Source organism: Podarcis gaigeae (assembly GCF_964106915.1).
Source record: "Podarcis gaigeae genome assembly, chromosome: 14".
Taxonomy (NCBI): domain Eukaryota; kingdom Metazoa; phylum Chordata; class Lepidosauria; order Squamata; family Lacertidae; genus Podarcis; species Podarcis gaigeae.
This window is the reverse complement of record NC_139690.1, coordinates 52,283,173-52,306,093: the sequence shown is the minus strand read 5'-3', so window position 1 is coordinate 52,306,093 and position 22,921 is coordinate 52,283,173. Positions and strand designations below refer to the sequence as shown.

The following is a 22,921-nucleotide window of genomic DNA, read 5'->3' as shown; positions in this document are numbered from 1 at the left end:
GTTTTCTTTAGGGGGGACATACCCAACCCAACAGTTTTATTTTTCAGCAAAGACACATGCACACGCCACACGCACACAAGACTTCACAACGCCCTGCCCTCCTTGAAGAACCTGTTCCGTGGCCCGGCCCGTGGCTCTCGTGGGCGCAGGCCACAGAGGGCTGGCTGTGTTGAACAAGAGACACACATAGCTGGGTGCGAGGGGGGAGCTGGCAACGGTGTCCGGGCTGCAGCGCTTCAGTGAGGGTGTGTCACGCTAACCGGATTGGCAAAACCGGTGCCACGCCGAGTGCAGAAATGAGGCCGAGAGCGAGACTTTGGGGGCTGGGGAGGGGGAGGATTTGCACATATGGGAGAAAGAGACAAAAACAGACCTTTGGCAGAAGACACAGAGCTGTGGGAGCCAAGTGGGCGAAACGGCCGCAAAACAGCCGAGGGGAGGATACAGCTTGAGGGCGGGAGGGAAGGGGTGCTTCCCCTCCGGCACCCTTCCCCATCCGCCAGTTTCCTCTCCACATCATATCCGAGCAACCCTCCCCGTGTGCACACACACCCCTTTTTCCGTCTGCAGCTACTGGGAGAGTTTCCCCCAGATGTCCAAGACAATTGCTGAAGGCAATCTGAATATTGGACATTCTCGGTGCGAAAAGGAAGCCACTATTAGCAGCTAGCCGGCTTCAGAGAGGCTGTCCGCCATCACGACGGCGCTGCACCCAGAGATACAAGTTTGGTGCTTCTACAAAGCAAGGAGATCTGTCCCGACTTGTACAGAGATACATCTCGTGCACCTCTGCTTTCGGAAAGCTCATTTTGGAGACAGCCCTATGGAGAGGGGTCTGCAACTAGGACAGAAGAGGCCTTGGGAATGAAACTGTCCACCTGGGTGCAGGATCAGAAGGTTTTTGGGGTGTAGCTTGTTCGCTTCCTCAATAAAAAGGCATGGGGGAGATACAGACCCACTAACTTGCTTCTCCCATCCCTTAATACTTTGGAGTAAAGATTCCTAAAACTCTTAGGACCAGATAATTTATCCATGCGACCACCGAGAGATGACAGCCAATTTATACACCCGGCAGGGCAGTCTCTGCTTTAGAAACTTGCGGAGGTGGGAAATCTCCTGTTAGAATTCTCAGTATAACTGCCCTGCACTTAGAAAGGTAGCAAGTAAGGCCTTTTTTCATCCAGAACTCCCTGGAACTCAGTTCCAGCCCCTCTCGGGTTGGCACCATTGCCATTCTAAGAGAACAAGGGTGAGTTCCAGCACCTCTTTTTCTAGAAAAATTGCACTGGTAGCAAGTCAGGGAGAAGACCCAACTAGGCCCTTCAACATGCTAGCTTTCTATGTGAAGGGAGTTGTTGATTCTGAACTGAATATTTTTCAAATTAAAAAAAACACTCCCCTGCAGCCTTGCGCAGTGTGATCCAGACAAAGCCAAACTACACACTTACTTTCCTCTGCAGCGTAAAAGCAGTGCACCTATTTTAATTTCAATTGGACAAGTCTCACGACAGGACAAAATTTACCATGGCGGGACCGATCAGCTTCAGGGAGGAAAGGCTGGTGTGTGAACAAGCTGCCTCAGGGTTCCTGCCTCCACCCCGGTCAAAGCCCCCTCCAATGTCAGGGGGAGACAAAGCCATACCCCTCCCCACTTTGGGGCAAAGCCGAACCCTTTCTGAATCCCCTTCCCCACAAACTCACAGAAGCCGGGCCGCCCCCATGCCCAGCGAGCGACACCACTTGCGAGGGGTCCTACCTCGCAAGGGTGGCGGGAGAACTTGCATCGGGGTGGGAGGTGTTCCTCCTACCCCCGAGGAAAGGGGTCAGATGGGAGCAGGGATCCGGCCCCTGGGGGAATTATCCTGCACCGAACAGTAAGAGCTGATTGACACTGGAATGGAGTTCCTCAGAAGGCAGTGGACTCTGTTTCTGTGGAGGTTTTCTTTTGGATGGCTGCTTGTCAGGGGCTCTTCAGTTCCAGCTCCTGCAATGTAGGGGGTTGGGATGGATGACCCCTGAGGGTCCCCTCCCAATTCCAACAAGCCTTGCGCAGGAGAGCTTCCCTGCTGCTGGTCCTTCCCCTTCTCAGCCGGAGCGAGGAGGATGGTCGCTTGCGTTTCCCAACACAGTCCGGCAGCTGCTCCTGCAGAACGGCAGCCTCGCGGGAGACCCCTCCTCTCTCTCTCTCTCTCTCTCTCTCTCTCTCCCTCCCCATCTCGCCTGGGACCCTGCTGGTCAGAGGAAGAAGCGGAGGCGGCCCTGGGGGGAACCTCCGCTCAGTACCCTGGCGTGATGGAGCTGTTGTAGGTCTCAGTGCGGAAGCAGGTGCTGTGGGACAGGCTCGTGAGGCTGTAAGCGAAATAGGCCACGGCCGAGCCCAGAGTCAAGCCCGACATGTAGGAGACGGTCATGGTGTTACCTGGGAGGGAGGGAAAGGAGACAAGGAGGGCAAAGGGTTAAACAAGGCGGCACCCCAAGAGTCATCTAGTCCAGCCCTGGGCAATGCAGGTGCCACAGCTAAAACCTCACTGTTGGGTGGCCAGCCCAAAAAACGTTAACAATTATTATTACAGTGGTACCTTGGTTCTTGGGAGAAAAGCAATGACAAACCTAGACAGTATCTTAAAAAGCAGAGACATCACCTTGCTGACAAAGGTCCATATAGTTAAAGCCATGGTTTTCCCAGTAGTGATGTATGGAAGTGAAAGCTGGACCATAAAGAAGGCTGATCGCCAAAGAATGGATGCTTTTGAATTCTGGTGCTGGAGGAGACTCTTGAGAATCCCATGGACTGCAAGAAGATCAAACCTCTCCATTCTGAAGGAAATCAGCCCTGAGTGCTCACTGGAAGGACAGATCCTGAAGCTGAGGCTCTGATACTTTGGCCACCTCATGAGAAGAGAAGACTCCCTGGAAAAGACCCTGATGTTGGGAAAGATGGAGGGCACAAGGAGAAGGGGACGACAGAGGACGAGATGGCTGGATAGTGTTCTCGAAGCTACCAGCATGAGTCTGACCAAACTGCGGGAGGCAGTGGAAGACAGGGGGGCCTGGCATGCTCTGGTCCATGGGGTCACGAAGAGTTGGACACAACTAAATGACTAAACAACAACAACCTTGGTTCTCAAACTCCGCACACCCGGAAGCAAGTGGAAGAAGACAGGGAAACATCAAACATTAAAAACACCCCTTTACAGGGCTGCCTTCAGATGTCTTCTAAAAGCACTCGATTTCTGTAAGAACTTCCCGAGAATTGGTGTCATTCTCTAATGAAAAAATGGCTCTGGAGTGATCTGGAAGCAAATGCCGTCGAGTAACAGCCGAAATGGATGAACCCTCGCCCCATGGCGATCCCTGCCACCTACGAGCCCCCTCTCGGTGCAATGGGACCCAGGTGCGAATCTTCCCTTTGTGGATACTCTGCCAGCCCCTTCCTCCACGACGACCCCCCTGCAGGGCAGGGCAGCCGGCTCCCCACCTGCCCGCTTACCTGCCAGCTCCCGCTGCTCAGGGCTCACTTTGCCCGCCGCGAGGATCATGGGCACGCTGCCAAAGTAGCCGTTGGTGATGCCCATCAGGAGGGAGAAGATGCAAGGCCAGGCCGGGTGGCCGAAGGTGGGCTTCCCGTTGGGGTAGACGCACATGATGAAGAGCGGGATGAAGACGACCCTCAGGCAGGAATAGATGAGGAGGTGTGTGCCCCTCCAGTCGTAAGGCAAGGCAGCCAGGATCTGGAAGGGCAAAGAGGAAGGCGCTGGGTTAAGCAGTTGGTCCCTTACCTCTCTCGCCCTGATCCGGCCACAGTGATCCACACGACGGTCACCTCCAGGCTTAATTATGTTGGCTATTTGCAGATTAGTTGCGCTGCAGAAGGCGTGCTGGGGAGACCACACATTCAAGAAACGCAAAATAACTTTTGCTAGGTTTTAATAACAAAAACAAAAACTCCTTTTACACTAAATTACAATATATCAATAAACATGACCCGTCCACCAGCATACTGAGAGAGCTACATGCTGTTCTTTATATACCATACCCGACAGCTTAATTACCACAACTTAACAGCACCTGCTATACTGCTTCACAGCTGTAAAACCAGGTCATGTTATTTGCTCTGGCCTTTAAAGAAATACACATCATGTGGAACAATAATGAACCTTCAAATTTAAAGAGTTCAGAATGCTGCGGTGAGACTCCTGACGGGGTCCTTGCCGTGGCATCACATTCATCCAGTGCTTTACCAACTGCACTGGCTCCCGGTGAGGTACAGGGTCAGGTTTAAGTTGCTGGTTTTGACCTTTAAAGCCCTATGCGGCCTAGGACCCACGTACCTACGGGACCGCCTCTCCTGGTATGCCCCACTTTAGGTCCACAAATGACAACACTTTGGAGGTCCCAAGTCGCAAGGTGGTTAGATTGCTCTCAACTAGGGCCAGGGGCTTTTCAGCACTGGCTCTGACTTGGTGGAACGCTCTGTCCCAAGAGACCAGGGCCCTGTGGGACTTGACATCTTTCCACAGGGCCTGCAAGACAGCTGTTCTGCCTGGCCTTTGGTTTGGACTCAGTCTGACCCTTATGTTTCCCTCCCCTTATGGTTTTGATCTATGGGCTACTTTTAAAATGAGGCTGCATTTTAAATTGCATTTTAACCTGTATTTTAAATTGGTGTTTTTTTTCCTATTATGTTTTTACTTGGAGAAAAAGGTAGCGCGTGAATGGAGTAAATAAATCAGGCCTAGGCAAACTCCAGCCCTCCAGATGTTTGGGACTACAATTCCCATCATCCCTAGTTAAAAGGATCAGTGGTCAGGGATGATGGGAACTGTAGTCTCAAACATCTGGAGGGCCAGAGTTTGCCTATGTCTGAAATAAATTAACTCAAAATCCCTCTTCTCAGTGGGGCGCTGGGTGCCTACTTTGGATGGGGGGGGCAGCCAGTTCCTACCTTGCCCACAAAGTCCGAAAGATTGAAGATGGCCATGATGAGAATGGGAAGCCACTCCCCGAGGGTGCAGTTCCGGATTTCCGACTCCAGTCCGGGGAAGAGGCACAGCGTGATGAAGTACGTCATCGCGATGGAGAGCATGTACGCCCAGATGACTCTCGAGACGATGTATCGGTGGAGCATCATGTCTGCAAAGGAGGGGCGGCAAAGGAGGTGGGGGTCGCGGTGTAACTGGCACCGGGGAGTTTGCACCCTTTTTACAAAGGGGCAGAGAGGGGTTTCCACAGCAGGAAACAACATCACGGGGAACGGCCGGGCAGCAGCTGAACCCACAAAAGTCTTGGGCAACTTTCTCCCCAGGAGGGATCAGAGGCGTAGCAAGGTCAAGTGGTACCTGGTGCAATTTTTTTTGTCACCCCCCCACCATTGCAATTTTTGAGAACGTTGCCCAGAGTTGGTGAGCTATTTTCAGTTGAGCTTTTTTTGGGGAAGGTTGCCCAAAGGTTACCCAGCGCCGCCAGCCAAGCACGAAAATCTGACCGCCGATCGCATAAAACTGCCCGATGGGGATGCAAGCACCTCCCACTGGGGGGGGGGGGATGAATGCTGTCTGCTGGGGGGGTGCCAGACTGATCGCTGGGCGTATTTGCGCGATCAGCGGGCGTATTTTCGTGCCAAGGAGCGCACCAATTGCAAAAATCTGCGCACCAGGAGTGTGAGTGCCACCAAGCCGATCCACCCGGGGAGATTTTGACACACCCCCTCGCACCCCTTGTGATGCCCCTGGGAGGGACCCCTCGCCCTTACCTCTGAAGCTCGGCCAGCTCCTCTGGAATTTGGCCCGAGGGACGTCAAATCTGACGTAAGTGCCTCCACCGCCGGCCAACTCCCCCTCCTGCCCAAAGGCTTCTGCGGGGGAGGCGTCTTGCCCGCCCGGCCGGTTCTCCTGAGAGAGCAAAAGGGGAGGAAACAACCAGCCTCAGCACAGGTCAGGCTGCAGGGAATCTGACCCCCCTCCCTCACGGCAGTCTGCCAGTAGCGGAAAGGCAAGAATGTGATGGCCTGGGAATCCGATTCAGAGGCTGAACCAGAGGAATCCCAGCCTGCACAGGAGTCCCCGCCTCCAGGGCCGGCTGAGCTGAGCCTTGATTCTGAAGCGCTTACACCTGTGCCGGATCCTCAGGAGCAGGCACCTGGTGAATCCACTCTGGCTCCAGAGGTGGTTGAGGACTCAGTGCCTACAGGTGAGTCTCCCCCTGGGCCCAGTAACCCTTTAGCCTCTCCAGAACTGCAGAGGCGAAGGGCAGAGAGGCGAAGGGAACTGGTTTCTCCCAGGAGGAGTGCTCGCCTTAAGGCCAGGAGAGGCGGGTCTCCTGGGGGCCGGGACCACCCCTGGCTTCAGAGAAGATAAAAGCCAATCAGCCCGGTCCCAGGTTGCGGGAGCAACGTCGTTGAAGAGCTGTTTCGGCCAGCATCCAGTCCTGTTCCCCCAGAGTTCCTGTCCTTGCCCGGCTTCTTGCTGTGGACCCCGCTTCACCCGTGGAGGACTGTCTGTCGACCCTCAACTCAGGTCCCGGACCTCGGCCCACGGTAACCTCCCCCCTGGACCAGCACAAAGAAGCTCTTACCAAGGTCTTTGATTCAGTAGTCACAGAGAGAGAGACATAGAAATGACTAGGTGGAAAATAATCATACCATGGACAAAATTTCCTTATTGTGGCCGGATTATTCTGTTGCTCGATATCATATAGGCACTGTCTATTTAAATTATTTGCTCAAGACACGTCTGTTTTTAAATTAAAAACAAGAATGATCCGAATTTTCAAGTGCAATAGAGAAAAAGTGGTTCGAGCCTGACACCCCCTGCCCAACTCGTGGGCTCACTTTGCACGGGGAAGGGGTCACTTACAAATCGGATGTCTTCGGCCGTGACATCGTGGTGGACCCTGTATCCGGAGCCGTGGCCCCCGGCCCCCCTGCACTCGGGGGCCCCCCTGTCCCTAGAGCGGGCCGTGTAGTACTTCACAAAGTGTGTCCGCTTCACCAGGAGGTGGAGGATGAAGCAGAGGAGCTCGAGGGTGATGGAGATGAAGAAGAAGATGATGGTGTTCTCCTTCTCGTCCGACAGGAGGAGTTTGGTGAAGATGCGGCTCAGCGAAATGATAACCCCGGCCGTGCCTGAGGAAGCGAGAGCAGAAAAGCGGGCGGTTATGATTATTGCTGTTACTAAATTTATATACCGCCCTATACCCTCAGGTCTCACAGGATAAAATTACGATAAAGGTAAAGGTAGGTAAAGGGACCCCTGACCATTAGGTCCAGTCGTGGCCGACTCTGGGGTTGCGGCGCTCATCTCGCTTTACTGGCTGAGGGAGCCGGCGTACAGCTTCCGGGTCATGTGGCCAGCAGGACTAAGCCGCTTCTGGCGAACCAGAGCAACACACGGAAATGCCGTTTACCTTCCCACCGGAGCGGTACCTATTTATCTACTTGCACTTTGAGGTCCTTTCGAACTGTTATGTTGGCAGGAGCAGGGACTGGGCAATGGGCACTCACCCCATCGCGGGGATTTGAACCGCCAACCTTCTGATCAGCAAGCCCTAGGCTCTGTGGTTTATAAAAACACAAATACAGTGGTACCTCTGTTTGCAAATGGGATCCGTTCCGGAGGCCCGTTCGCAACCTGAAAAGAACGCAACCCATGTCTGCGTGTCTGCGCATGTGCGGGTCACAATTTGCCACTTCTGCGCATGTGCGTGATATTTTGCGCATGCGCAAGTGGCAAAACCCAGAAGTAACCCTTTCCGGTACTTCCTGGTCGCCGCAGGACACAACCTGAAAATGCGCAACCTGAAGCAAATGTAACATGAGGTACGACTGTACAGTAAACCCTCGGCTTACGTTTCACAACTTCGGGTTGCGAAAGCGGCAAACCCGGAAGTATTTTTCCGGGTTTCGCCGCTCACATGTGCGCAGAAGTGGCACCTCTGGATACAGATTTTTCAGGGTGCGCACAGACCCCCGGAACAAATTAAATTCGTATCCAGAAGGTCCACTGTACACAATGAAAATAAAAATAGAAACAACCGAACAACACCCAGACCCCAATTACTGCAAAGCAGGGGGTTGGACTAGACCCTCAGGGTACCTTCCAACTCCACAGGGTGGGACGTAATCTGCTGGTGCAGTCAAATGCAACATTCCTCATTTCCCTAGAGCGGGCACAGGCAGGGGGACATCCAGTCAGTGTAACTTCCTGGAGCATCTCCCCCGTACATGTGACCTGGGAGATGGACATGCCTCTGGTGACTCCTTAAAGAGCCAAGTCATGCAGCCAGCTTCTCAGTCTGTTTTATCTTTCTATTGTCTTGCTCTGTCTTTTGCTGCCATGCTGCTCTCCTGCAGCCATTTTGTTATTTCAACATAATTTTGCTGTCTGCTGGCTCTCAGCCAGCAGCACCTGAGCTCAGTCTCCATATGAGACAAACTCACAGTTTCTTTGTGTAACTACCAAGTAAATTCTGCCTTTCAGGGATCAAATCATGAACTGAAATGTGAGTAAACTTTTGTGACTTTACAGTGGGGCCTCCAGTTATGAACTTAATCTGTTCCAGAGGTCCATTCTTAAGCCAAAAACGGTCGTGACAGGAGGCGCGCTTTCGCTAATGGCACCTCCCGCTGCCACCACATGACTTCCGCTCGCATCCCGGGGCAAAGTTCGCAGCTGGGAGCATCTACTTCCGGGTTAGCGGAGCTCCTAACCCGCAGCGTTCGCAAGGAGGACGGTACGTAACACGAGGTTCCACCGTACTCAGAAAGACTATCATGTCCTTATTCTTTTAAGTGGGATTAAAGGGGACACCAGGAAATAATCTTAACTAAGAGATTCAAACAAATCTGCACACTAGCTTCCAGCTATATTGAGGGGAATCTGCTCTGCTACATCATTTTCTAGTGTGAGTGAAGGAAGCATAATACTTATTCAATATAGCCTTTTTTACTATCCTCAACATTCCCACACACAGCTCTATGAAGAAGGGGGAAGGAGGTAAGGAATACAGCAAGGGGACCCTGGCAAGCGAGATGCAACCCTGAGCCTCATCTGTGCTGCAGAAACCTCTGACTGTAAGACTTCAATATGGTCCCATCTTGCACAGGGGTTACATTCCAAAAACATTCTTCTTCTTCTTCTTCTTCTTCTTCTTCTTCTTCTTCTTCTTCTTCTTCTTCTTCTTCTTCTTCTGTTGTTGTTTAGTCGTGTCCGCCTCTTCGTGACCCCCTGGACCAGAGCATGTCAGGCACTCCTGTCTTCCACTGCCGCCCACAGTTTGGTCAGACTCATGTTTGTAGCTTCGAGAACACTGTCCAACCATCTCGTCCTCTGTCGTCCCCTTCTCCTTGTGCCCTCCATCTTTCCCAGCATCAGGGTCTTTTCCAGGGAGTCTTCTCATGAGGTGGCCAAAGTCTTGGAGCCTCAGCTTCACGATCTGTCCTTCCAGTGAGCACTCAGGGCTGATTTCCTTCAGAATGGAGAGGTTTGATCTTCTTGTAATCCATGCGCAAAAACACTTGTATTTGGCCTCTCGGACACGGGTGGCACTGTGAGTTAAACCATAGAGCCTAGGGCTTGCTAATCAGAAGGTTGGTGGTTTGAATCCCCACGACGGGGTGAGCTCCCGTTGCTCAGTCCCTGCTTCTGCCAACCTAGCAGTTCAAAAGCATGTCAAAGTGCAAGTAGATAAATAGGTACCGCTCCGGCAGGAAGGTAAACAGTGTTTCCGTGCGCAGCTCTGGTTCGCCAGAAGCGGATCAGTCATGCCGGCCACATGACCCGGAAGCTGTATGCCGGCTCCCTCGGCTAATAAAGCGAGATGAGCGCCGCAACCCCAGAGTCAGCCAAGACTGGACCTAATGGTCAGGCGTCCCTTTACCTTTACTAGCATCCTTTCCTTTAATAATAATAATACCGCACCTTTTTCCCTGGCAGGGACTCAAAGCAGCTCAAAGATAAGACAAAAACAGCCAAAAACATGGGGGGGACAAGACCCGCAATCATTTAAAATAATTAAACATTAATACAGTCTCTCAGTGTCTGAACTGATCTATTAAAATAGCACAGCACCAGGGCTTTCATGAAAGCAGTCAGTTCCCCAAAGCCAGTTGGAACAATATGGTCTTCACCTGCTGGCAGAAGGATGGCAAGAGCCAGGTTGGCTTCCCTAGGCAGGGAGTTCCAAAGTTGCCTGGGAGGAGCCACCATCAAGGAGGCCCTCTCCCACCACCCCACCAAGTGGCGGGTGCATGAGGGAATATAGTCCTTCTCAGGGTTTCTCAAACTTGGGTCTCCAGTTGATTTGGGACTACAACTCCCATCATCCCTGACCCCTGGTCCCGCTAGCTAGGAATGATGGGAGTTGTAGTCCAAAAACAGCTGGAGGGTCAAGTTTGGGGAACCCTGCTCTTTCTGATAGCCTGGACATAAGCAGCACAGGGCTTTATAGACCACAGCCAGCATATAGAATTGTGCCTGGAAACAGACCAGTAGCCATTTATTCTATTCCATTTACAAATTACAAAATGCCTCAAAGCCAGGAACGTCCTCTTCCCGATCTGCTTGGTTTGCCTTATTTAAGCACAGCCCCAGAATCTAGATTTCCTTGGGGCCAAAATTTGGGTCAGCTGGGCTCAGAGGTTGAGTCTTCTGCCGCAGGGCTGTGACGCTGTCAAGAACCAGCCCCGTAAGACGACCTCCCTCGTGAGACAGAGAAATGGCAGGCTTCCTAGCAGCCTGCTGCAGAAATCTAACAACCTTCCCCTCTTCTCCAGAGTTTCAGTTGATTAATCTTCCAGCTCAAGCTCATTATTAGTCAGATTAATACTGCACTACTGAGGAGCGTTTACTGCCCACGGAAATCAATGGCAGCTCCAGCAGCAGCTTCTCTGTAGGAAAGAAATCCAGGAATCTACAGTCACGAACCTACAGGAGTGCAGCGGAGGAAAATACCGATTCCTTCTCCTCTAGTCACTCATTGTTCATGGTAAGAAGAGCACTTACCATTCTAGTTCCTCCCTGGGGGAAGGCATTTGCCCCCCACAAAAAGCAGGGAAGTTTTTAGGGTGCAAAATTGTATTGTGTTTTTTATTTTTTGTTGTCGTCGTTGGGAGCCGCCCAGAGTGGCTGGGGAAACCCAGTTGAATGGGTGGCATATAAATAAAGTATTATTATTATTATTATTATTATTAGGATTGAGGGGAGCGAGGAAGAGTGATTTTGATCAGGGAAGGATTTCACCTGCACACACACACCTGGGCTGTTTTCCATGGACAAATTAGCAGCCCTCCCTGCACAATCGTTTAAGTTCTCGACCTGTGGGTCCCCAGATGTTGTTGGACTACAACTCCCGTCATCCCTGAGCTCTGGCCTTGCTAGCTAGGGGTGATGGGAGTTGGGGACATCTGGGGACCCACAGGCTGAGAACCGCTGGTTTAAGAAAAGCGTCATCAGGAGATCTTGATATCCAGACACATCTAGTCCCGGCTCATCTAGTCCAGCATCTTGATTTCACAGTGGCTGAACAGATCCCATGATCAGGGATGGTGGGCAACTGGAGGGCACTGTGCTGGCAGTTTCTCCCCTGGAGTAGCCATGTATTTACATTCACACACACTATTGAAATAAGTACTTCAAATGATTGCTTGTCATCTCCAACGGTCATCTATTCCAACCCCCTTGCGATGCAGGAATCATAGATAAACAGTCCCTGACAGATGGATTGTTGAATATTGATTCTTGCTTCTTATATACTGTATTGGCCTGGATATAAGCTGCACCGCAAATAAGCCGCACCTTTAAAATTCAAGGTGGGGGGAGACAATACCCGAATACAAGCTGCTCCCTTAAAATTGGGTTACAGGCCAAGAATCGCTGCGGTTGGTAGAATTGTAACTCCAAGTCAATTTAAGCCTTTGATCTTGCAAGCCCGCAAGAGTTGCTGTACAATCGCTAACATCGCAAATCGCTCTTCAGTTGCTACAATTCCGCAGGCACCCACACCCGCAGAGGAACAGTCTCGAGGTCGCAAAACAGCAACAAAACATTTTTCTGTTCTGTTTTACCGCACGTCTGTTTCAGCAGTGATGTCGTAAAAGCCCATTTTTGTAAGGTCGTGAATTTAAACCGCATTTTAACTTTGCACGGTCAGAATTAGGTGTGTGGGGGGGAGAACAGTGCGGCTTATAGTCGGGCCAATACGGTAAATAAGTAAAAACAATCTTAAAAAAATGGGGGCTTGGATTTTGGGCAATACTCACTCTCGCCGGTCATCACCCCCTGGGTGTAGCGCTTTGGTAACATCCCGGTGTAGCCATAAAAGCTGGATTGCTGCACTTAAGAGGAGAGAGACAGACAGACAGATAGAAGAAAGGATTAGGATATGATTACCAGATTTTTTCCCAATGAATCCGGGAACACTTTTTTTTTTTTTTTTTTTTTGAAGCTGAGTAGCAACAGGGAGTCAGTAATGCGGACTGTGAAACATAAATGCGCAGAGTTTTTTTTTTAAACTGGGCAACAGCCGGCCACCCACAACTCCTGAGCCTCCCCTAATCAGTCAAAACAAAGGGGGAAGGGGGCAAGAGATCTGTACCACCAGATGTCCCCGGTTCCCCTTCAGCAGCGGCAGTCAGCAGCCCGGAGCCAGCCTGGTAGCACAGTTGGCTCTGTCTGGCTTCAGGATCTGCTTGCTGCTCGCTGCCGTGGCAACCGCCAGTTTGCCTCCCAGAAGTCCCCATATGATGTGTCTTGTACGCAACACCTCATATGGGGACTTTCGGCAAAGAAAAATGGCGGGCTCCGTGGCAGCGGGCAGCTCCTGAAGCCAGCCGGAGCCAACTGCACTACCAGACTGGCTCCGGGCTGCTGAGGCTGCCGCTGCAACGTTTTCTGGGGACAGATTTGCAAATCTGGGGACATTCCGGGGGTGGAATTTGTCCGGGGACTGATTTGCAAATCCGGGGACTGACCCCAGGAACAGGGGCGTCTGGTAACCCCTAGATTAGGAGCATGGCTATTCTGTCAGCCTTCCCAGCCTAGTGGCTTCCAGCTGTTTTGGGCAGCAATGGCTTGGCCACCTGGGACTGATGGGAACAGAAGTCCACAAATCTGGAGGGAACTGAGTTGGAGAAAGCTGCCAGCAAGATCAAGCTTGATTCCAGACTTATTCCAGAAATGGCTTTCTGGATTTGTTTTGTGACACTTAAGTCTTGCCTTTGATCTGGGCTGTGCCTACAGGGAGCAGCGGAATTCAGGGAGGAAAATGGCAGAACTGTGGAATCGTAGATTTGGGAGAGACCCCGAGGGTCATCTAGTCCAGTGTTTCCCAACCTTAGGCCTCCAGCTGTTTTTGGACTACAACTCCCATGATCCCTAGCTAGCAAGATCAATGGTCAGGGATGATGGGAATTGTAGTCTGAAAACAGCTGGAGACCAAAGGTTGGGAAACACTGATCTAGCCCAACCCTCTGCAATGGAGGAATCTCAGCTGAAGCAATTAAAGGGGAGGGGAAACAGCCTCAGTCCAGTATACCCGAAGGTGTCAGGATTCTTGCTTCGTGTTTGCAGTCATGGGATTGTTGTCTATCACATGACGGTATAAGTTTTCATTCCACAGAGTGGGAAGTGATGCAGGGAGGATGTTTTGGTATTACTGTGTTCTGTGAAGTGGGACTATTGTCCATTTTTCTCTCTCTTTGCTGTCTGATGAGAAAGAGGAAGGAGCTGAGTCTGAATGCTCCAAGTGTATTATATGTAAATTAAGTAGATTAGCCAAAATGCTGAGCTACTGAGTTCTGTTACGCAAACTGCAAATACTCTGCAGGATCGTAAGTGTACTGATGCCTTTTGGCATCAGTCGCTGTGATGCTCAGGCTGAAGAAAGCTTTTGAAGCTCCTGAACGACTGACCAGCAGGGAGAGAACATGCTAGTCAGGCATGTGTCTCTACCAGGGTCCTACACGAGAGTAGGACGATCCTAACAGTTTCCACCCCCATCGTTCAGCCCGGACACTGAGGTCCAGCTCCAAGGGCCTTCTGGCGGTTCCCTCCCTGCGAGAAGCGAGGTTACAGGGAACTAGGCGGAAGGCCTTCTCGGTGGTGGCACTCGCCCTGTGGAACACCCTCCCATCAGATGTCAAGGAAATAAACAACTATCCAACTTTTAGAAGACATCTGAAAGCAGCCCTGTTTAGGGAAGTTTTTAATGTTCGATGTTTTATGCTGTTTTTAATCTGTTGGGAGGCACCCAGAGTGTCTGGGGAAACCCAGCCGGATGGGCAGGGCAGAAATAATAATAATTATTGTGTCCGTTGTGAGGCTGGCTGCCCCCTGCCTGCCCTCCGCCTACCTGTGCAACCAAAGGCCACCACGCCCACGGCAATGAGGTTGATGGCGTAAGCTTGCGCCTGGGTGAAGAGGTCCAGCCAGACGTCACAGATGCTGACGAAGAGGAGGGGGCCCAAGGCAAAGAGGTACCCTGGAACAGAGAAGGGGGGTGGGAATCATTTCTCAGCAGGAAGTGCCCGGAGCGTCAAGCTGCAAGCCAACCACATTCACTGATGTGGACAAACCACATTCGCTGAAACCCTACAAACTGACCCAGACACTGCGTCCATCATCTGAGGCCCTTCTTCGTTCCCTGGGTGAGGTTCGGCGGGTGGAAACATGAGAACGGGGTGGCAGCTCCCAGCTTGCGGAATATGCTCTCCCCAGAGAGGCTGGCCTGGGACCATTGTTACATTTATTTAGGTGCCGGGGGGGGGGGGGAATCCTTTTTTTGCAAGGCTTTTGGCTCTTCACTAACTGTTGCTCACTTGAGTAGGTGGCATGCTTGATTTGGTTTTAATATATGTTTGTTTCTTATAGTAAATCGCTTTGAGTTTTTGTAAGATAAGCAAAATAATGATGGTGATGGTGATGGTGAAGATGTAGAATTGGGATTATGGGATGGAAATCCCTCCCACTTAGCAGCTGCCTCGCCTCTTTCATTCTCCCCCTAAAATTTTGGCAACAGTGCGCTCTCCCAAGTCCACATTCCCAGCATGTTTGCATCCCTGTCTCAGCGACATCTACGCTTGCTTGGTCTGGTCCACAGAATGGAAGGACATCTGAACAAGAACGTCTGAAGGCAGCACTGCTGGAATAGGTTCTTCATGGGACTATCAGCAGAAAATGTTCTTTTTACTAAAAGTTGTGCTTTTAATACTGTTCTGTTGTGAGCTGCTTTGGGCATATTTATATGGAACAGCAGCATATAAATTTAAATAATAAAGGGGGCAGGATCCCCAAGGACACGCTCCATGGGGAGCTGGCTTCCGGCACCAGGCCTGTTGCCAGACCAACTCTGTGTTACAAAGTTATCTACAAACATGACATGAAGGCCGGCGACATCAACCCTGCTGTGTGGGATTCCCTTGCAGACAACCACAGCGCCTGAATACCAGACAGTCAGATTGTGCATCCACAGAAGTGACCAGGGGAGGAATGACCGCTGGGAGGAGCACAGAGAGAAGAAACACCTTGGCGCATCTGCAGCAGCACAACCGGGCACTTACATCTGCCCCTGCTGCAACAAAACATGTCTCTCCCCTATCGGTCTCTACAGCCACAGCAGGTGCTGCAACTGTCCAACAGCTTGACTTCACCCCCAAAGGCACACTCCTCCATTGTCTCCTGAGGCAGGTGGATGTCAACCAGATTATATTTTGATGGAAGCTGTTCTGAGTGGCTGGGGAAATCCAGTCAGATGGGCAGCATATAAATTTAAAAAAATTATTATTTTTTACTTATCATCATCAACATCTGCATTATCATCTAGGAGGCCGCATGCATTCTCCCTAACCTGGTGCCCCCAGATGTTCTGGACTACAAAACATCTGGTTGGGACTGATGTGATTTGTAGTACAAAACACTTGGGGTGGATCTACACACTGGGGGGAAAGCGCTATAAATGTCAGAAATTAAATCGTTATAACAACATAAAATTGCAAATAATCCTTTTTTTTTGGCCATCTGGTGTTGCATGTTTATAACACATTCAAAACGCTGCTTTTTAACTAATGTAGCTGAGTCCTCGGAGCGCTCGAGGTTGGTGAAACGTGGCCTACATCGTTCCCGAGATCTGTGCTTTTAAAGGAAGATGTTGACAAATGGAAGAAAGCTGCGCACAGAGGTTCGCTGCATTAGCGGTGAGCCTATCATGAGCTTTAAATGGCCAGACTTACCCACCGCGATCCTGGTGTGGAGGCTCAACATTTCCACCAGCGCGTTGTTGAGGATGACGGCTGCCAAGGCGACCAAGATGTAGGTAAGGCTCATATCAAACACGATAGAGGTCCCTGCAGAAGGAGAGGAAGGCAGCAAGGAGAGCAAAATAAGCTTTCAGGATACAGACCCCGGGTGCACGAGATTTGCTTTCTCTGGCCGCCAGCTCTGCCTTCAAACCAGAAGCAAGACGGGAGCAACTCCATCATAGCTGTCAATGCTCCCCTTTTTAAAAGGGAAATTCCCTTATTGCGAATAGGATTCCTTGCAAGAAAAGGGAAAAGTTGACAGCTATGAACTCCATCCATCAGCTGGACCTCCTAATGGCGCTTTGAGTGTTTTCGCACCTGGTGATTTCAGCTTCAATACATTGATACCACTGCAAGGTTTTTGGAATTTCGTTTTTAAAGAAACAATAAATATTACGATAGAAACTAATAATACTATCGATTTTCCTTGCTTACATCATCCAAACTGAAATCCTACATCCCATAAACCCTTTTGTCTCTGCCCACTAACACACAGCTCGAGGAGGGGCATATTTCCTCTGGCATATTTCTCGGGACGGTTGCTTTATTATTAGGCTGCCTATCAGTATGGTGTTTTTTTACTATGTTTCTTATTACGCTTTTATCATTGATGTTCTGTGATGTGTTTTTAATGTTGTACACTGCCCTGGGATCTTTGGATAAAGGGCGGTATATAAATTGAATAAACAAGAATAAATAATAATATTGTCGCTGCATCGTCTCCATGATACCAATAGTCAAAAGAACTCGTCTCATATACGATCTTAGCAGCTTTAGAACTTCTTTTTGTAAATGTTAACATCCCACACAAGTCTGGAACGATTCAGTTTAGTTTTTACATGTTTGTCTCATGTTTTGTTATTTGGATAGTATGGATAGAATTAAATAAAAATACTTAAGAAGGAAAGGAGGGAGGGGGGCTATATCTGAAGGAGTGTTGAATGCCTGGGGATGGAATGACTGGCTCTGGGAAAACAGCCTAAACCTGAATTTTTGGACCTTCCAGAATGTTCTTCTGAAATATTGAGGAAACAGTACCTGGGTATTTGTGATGGAGATAGTCCACGTCTGTGATAAAGCTATTGTAAGGCAAGAGGAAACCGACCCCGGCTAGCAGCATGGCAAAGTAAATCCCATGGTAGCGGTCTTGGGGCTCAGGGTCTTCGCAGACTATAGCCAGGAAAGAAGAGAGAAAATGAGAGGGACAGGATTGCGGGAGACCGAGAAAAGGTCGCTTCACCTCAAAAAGGAACTTGCAGAGTTGGAAAAAGGGGTTAAGAAAAGGGCACCCAATATTATCAAAAGGATGGAGCGATAATGAGAAAATGTTGCAACGTCTGGAGCTTTTTTTTAGTTTGGAGAAATGGTTAGGAAGAGGCTACATTTATTTATTTTGTGGCGTTTATAGTGAAGAAAACCTCAAAGCAGCTCACAAAGAGAATAGGGCAATTAAATGATTCGTAAAAACAATGCATTCAAAAATTGAAAGCCAGCAATAAACAAAAAAACACACCAGCACTCTGGATATCTGGGTGGGCTTGCCCAAGCAGCGATGTTTTTTGCAGGTGCTGAAAAGAGTATAGTGGTTTTTTGAACGTAATCCACTCTGAAAGAGCGCTCGACTTCCAAAACATTCGAAAAGTGAGGTGCAAAGGTCTGGCTGCAAGTTCAGTTGGAAAAATTGAAAAACACACAGCGGAGGCCCTTCGACTTCCGAGGCGCGTTTGAAAACAGAAGCAATTACCATATTTTTCGCTCCATAGGACGCACTTTTTCCCTCTTAAAAATGAAGGGGGAAAGTCTGTGCATCCTATGGAGCGAATGTAGGGGGGAGGCAGGCAGGAAAAGCCCCCAAGAGCCACACACAAGCTTCGCGTGGCTCTTGCGGGCTTTTCCCCAGGAGGGAGAAGGGACTGACGCGGCCACTCAGTCCCTTCTCCCTCCTCCTAGAAAAGCCCGCAGGAGCCGCATGCTCCTTAAAGGGTGCGCGGCTCCTGCGGGCTTTTGCGGCAGGTGGGGGAATTGCCATAGCCGCCCACAGCCTCTCCAGCCGGGGGAGGCTGCACAAGGCTAAAGAGGAGGCCAAGGCAGTGAGCGGGATGGATCGCACTCGCTGCTTTGGCTTCTTTAGCCACACTGGAGAGGTTTAGCTCCCGGCTGGAGAGGTTGCATGGTCTTGGCTTCTTTGCTTTTTGGGGCTGGGGGAGGGGAAACCCGGGCTTCCTCCGCAGCCCTGAGAAGCTCTGGGAGAAGCAGACAGGCTGTGCACAGCCTGTCCGCTGCTCTTTGGGGCTGGGGGGGGGGAGGAATAATATTTTTTTCATTGATTTCTGCCTCTAAAAACTAGGTGCGTCTTGTGGTCCGGTGTGTCCTATAGAGCAAAAAACACGGTACTTCCGGGTTTTTGGCATTCAGGTTCCGAAACATTCAGCTTGTGAGATGCTTGAAAACCAGGGTACCACTGTACACTGTGCAGGTGACGTCACAATAAAATATTTAATTCATTCAGCCAACTAAACATTGCAACCCTGCTGACAAATAATGCCTACTCTGCTCACTGGGCCTTCTCCTGAGTAAGCGTGTACAGGATTGGAGCTGTTATGAAGAAGGCTGGGGCATAAATCTCTGTTTGTGGGCTCCCAGAGGATAAAAACGGAAGATGTTTCAGAGCAGAAAACTCATTCCAGCTTGGAAAAGGGATTTAACCACCCCTCTCTGCTTTTAATTTTTAAGATGCTGGCATTAATGTTCGAAAGCGGCAGGCTCTTGCGGGGTATCTAGCGCCTGAGGGGATGATGCACGCTCAAGACGATAAATACCAGTCTGATTAAATTCCATTCAGCAAATTGCAACCTTTCGGCGGATACTCAGGAGGTGCTCAAATACCAGATCTTAGCTGTGCAACGTCTCCAAATCACATATCACGGAGTGTGGAAAGACCAGCGTATATGCAAAGAGATTAACAGAGTCTAACAAACAGAGGAAACGCAAAATCCGTCGGTCACGCTGTACCGGAGTTATGTGGTTTAGCATCGCCCAGAAGAAGCAAATCACAATCCCTGGCTAAGTTTTCTACAACCAAACCAAGGTTTGTGCTTCGTTTTGCTCCAAGAAACCACCATCAGTAAACCAAGAACAAATCTGGGCTGCAGGTCACAGTTTCCTGGGAGAAAACAAACCACTATCCTGCGCTTGGCTCTAAGGATGAGCTGGGGAGGGTGGTTTCCTTCATCCCGGCCTGAGAGGAGCAAAGTGGTCTTGATCCACAGCAAAACAGGACGTTTACTGTGCCAGGCAAGGGAGACCCACATCTCCTTTTGGGAAATATAGAAAGGTGGAAAATTTCTCATTACAAGTCTTGGGACAACCCTGCTATAGTGGGGGAGGAACTCTCTCAGGCACCTGTGGCGGGATGCCGAGGGGTGGGGCAAACCGCCCGGTGACGCACGCGCAACATCCGTATGGACTGCGCATGTGCGGCGACCGTATGGCCCTCCAAATGTTTTGATCGCACTACAGTGGTACCTCTGGATACAAACGGGATCCATTCCGGAGCGCCGTTCGCATCCTGAAGCGAACGCAACCCGCGTCTGTGGGTTGTGATTCGCCACTTCTGTGCATGCGCATGGCGTCATTTTAACAGTCTGCTCATGTGTGAGCTGTGAAACCCAGAAGTAACGCCGCGGAGTGCAAACCGAAAATGCTCAACCTGAAGCAACTTCAACCCGAGTTATGACTGTATTATTATTATTATTATTATTATTATTAATAATAATAATAATATTCTGTTGGGAGCCAACCAGAGTGGCTGGGGAAACCCAACCAGATGGGAGGGATATAAATTAATTTATTTGTTGTTGTTAATAATAATAATAATAATAATTATTATTATTATTATTATTATTTTATAATTTATACCCCGCCCATCTGGCTGGGCTTCCCCAGCCACTCTGGGCGGCTTCCAAAAAAATATTAAAATACTATAATACATCAAACATTAAAAGCTTCCCTAAACAGGGCTCTTGTTGTTACAGGGCCCCCCTTGTGTGGTCCAAAGCGTCTGGAGTCTGCAAAAGTGGACATTATTGAGGAAGCAAAGGCAGCTGCATAAGGTGACGAGTTTGATCACGACCCACGACACCCTGCGTGGAAACGACATCCGGGGCCCTTACCTGGCTCCATGAAGGTGAGGACTCCTTTGGCCTGGCAGCCTTTGGCCTGAAGTTCCTCCTCCTCCAGCTGGTAACTGTCGAAGCTGAAGCTCATCACCACATTCCCCTCGGGAGTCACCACGGGGCTGAGGTCCTTGAAGTGCTCGCCCCCCACGGAACCCATGGCTGGTTGGCCCTATGCGTGGGGAGAGAGAATATGAGAGCAGAAGTAGAGACAGCTAGGCGGGCAATGTGCCCCCAACACACCTTGCAAATCACTGAGCTGCTCAGTTGCACTTGGGGCAGCAATTGACAGCCCACGGACTGTCTCGCCAGAGTGGTGCATGCGCTGGTTTTCTCCCGCTTGGACTACTGCAGTGCACTCTACGTGGGGCTACCTTTGAAGGTGACCCGGAAACTACAACTAATCCAGAATGCGGCAGCTAGACTGGGGACTGGGAGTGGCTGCTGAGACCATAGAACACCAGTTCTTTAAAGACCTACATTGGCTCCCAGTACATTTCTGAGCACAATTCAAAGTGTTGGTGCTGACCTTCAAAGCCCTAAATGGCCTCAGCCCAGTAGATGCGGCCCAATTGCATTCTCAACCCAGCCTGCGGACGGTCCAGGAATCAGCATGCTTTTACATGAGTAGAATGTGTCCTTTTATTTAAAATGCATCTCTGGGTTATTTGTGGGGCACAGGAATTCGTTCATTATTATTTTTTCAAAATATAGTCCGGCCCCCACAAGGTCTGAGGGACAGTGGACCAGCCCCTGCTGAAAAAGTTTGCTGACCCGTGGTTAAGAGCATCCATACATAGTTCCTTGGCTCTCTCCAAGGCCAGCGCGAACAGGCCTGTTATGCAGACCATAGGTGCAAAAACTGCACCATTTACACAACTATAAATGCAAATAGCGTCTTGGCGTGAGATTTGCATCGCTTTCCTGCAGTCTTTTAAATATCGACGTGCGGGAGTGAGTGCAAAGTGCGTGGACCAGCGGACAGAGAAAAGCTTTCCTCCCTCGAACTTGTGGGCATGGAGCTGAATGCTGGGAGATTCAGGAGAGATAAAAGAAAGTCTAAGCGGAACTATGGAGACTGTGGAACTCCCTGCCACAGGAGCGATGGCCACCAACTTGGATGGCTTTACAAGATGACTGGGCAAATTCATGGAGGAGGAGAGGGCTATGAAAGGCTCCTTACCTCAAAGCTTTTTAAAAATCTGTATTAGGTAACAAATTTATTTCATCTATCAGGGAGCATCAGGCAAACCTCTTTCTCTACCTTATCTAGCACGCTTTGCTGGTCTCTACCAGAAAAGCAGCCTTGGTTTTTTTTTTAATAGCCTCAGCTGTCTCTAGGAAGGAGTACAGATGTTCTCTGCGCTTTTTCCTGGGTGTGCTTAATTAACCCCACGTTAACTCCCTTCAGCTGAAGAATAAAAGCACACAAACAGCCAGTATTAAGAGAGGCGGGGGGGGGGGGGGGGAGAGAGAGAGAGATTGCTGCCTGCAAATCCTCGATAGGAAAATAAAAAGAAAAGTCTCGTCCAAGATAAGGCCAGACAGGAAATGATTTCCATACACAGCAACCGCAAAAGAGGTGTGGGGCTGTTTGCTTTTTATATTGCAACCCTATTTTAAAACCTGTTATCTAACGCTCGTTGTCAATATTCAGCCGAGGTGGGATGTGTTTTAACAAACTCCCTTTGGTTATCCTCGATTCCAATCTGAGGCTGGAGCCGATTCTCCGCTGCCCAGTTTGAGATCAGACGCAGCCAGAATAATGGTTGGGAGGGTGGCAGACACACAGATATCGCAGGCATGAACCAGACGCATTTCATGGGCACAGCCCTGGAAATAGGTATGGTGGATGGGATTGTCAACCTCTGGTTGCCGTGAGAAATCTGGCATGTCTTATCACACCTGTTCTGCGCTGATATTTCAGCCAAGCTGTCCTGGGAGGACAAAATGTACCTGTCCCCAAACGTTTGAGTTTTGGAGAAAGCAAAAAGGTTCTGGTAGTCTGAAGCAGAAGCCAGCTGTCTATGCTACCTATTTGTTATTTGTTATTAAATTTATTTATTTATTAAATTTGTATCCCACCCTGGGCCCGTAGATCTCAGGAATGGTTCACACAACATCTCAGGGTGGTTCAGAACCGATTGGCTGGCTCCCCTGTCATGTCATCAAGCAGCCGCCGCCCCGTTCCTCCCCGCTGCAGTTTTGCACTTTCAAAAAGAGTCGTTTTACCAAATGGGTTTAAAAAATAATAATAATCCAGAGGGGTAGCCATGTTAATCTCTTGTGACAAGAAGACTGCAGTTCCTTGGCACATTAAAGACCAACACGTTTATGGAGGCATCAAGTCTTAAGCCTGTCCTGTTGGGCTCCAAGCCCGTCAGAGCTTATGCCAGGGGTCAGCAATCTAGGGCCCATGGGCCACAACTGGCCTACGGGGGTCGTTTAACCGGCC

General features: G+C 50.0%; 1 protein-coding gene across 1 annotated transcript in view; it reads right to left on the bottom strand.

The window, feature by feature from the left end:
- Positions 1 to 22,921, bottom strand: part of SLC29A4 (solute carrier family 29 member 4) — a 29,999-nt gene continuing 7,078 nt past the window's right edge. Inside the window, exons 2-11 of the mRNA XM_083711610.1 lie at positions 20,464 to 20,638; positions 17,330 to 17,461; positions 16,223 to 16,336; positions 14,347 to 14,475; positions 12,257 to 12,331; positions 6,855 to 7,123; positions 5,753 to 5,891; positions 4,946 to 5,133; positions 3,491 to 3,731; positions 1 to 2,419 (exon numbers count right to left, since the gene is read on the bottom strand). Of these exons, the coding sequence (XP_083567736.1) occupies positions 2,277 to 2,419; positions 3,491 to 3,731; positions 4,946 to 5,133; positions 5,753 to 5,891; positions 6,855 to 7,123; positions 12,257 to 12,331; positions 14,347 to 14,475; positions 16,223 to 16,336; positions 17,330 to 17,461; positions 20,464 to 20,626 (1,593 nt within the window). The 5' untranslated portion in view covers positions 20,627 to 20,638 and the 3' untranslated portion in view covers positions 1 to 2,276. The remainder of the gene's footprint in view (positions 2,420 to 3,490; positions 3,732 to 4,945; positions 5,134 to 5,752; positions 5,892 to 6,854; positions 7,124 to 12,256; positions 12,332 to 14,346; positions 14,476 to 16,222; positions 16,337 to 17,329; positions 17,462 to 20,463; positions 20,639 to 22,921) is intronic.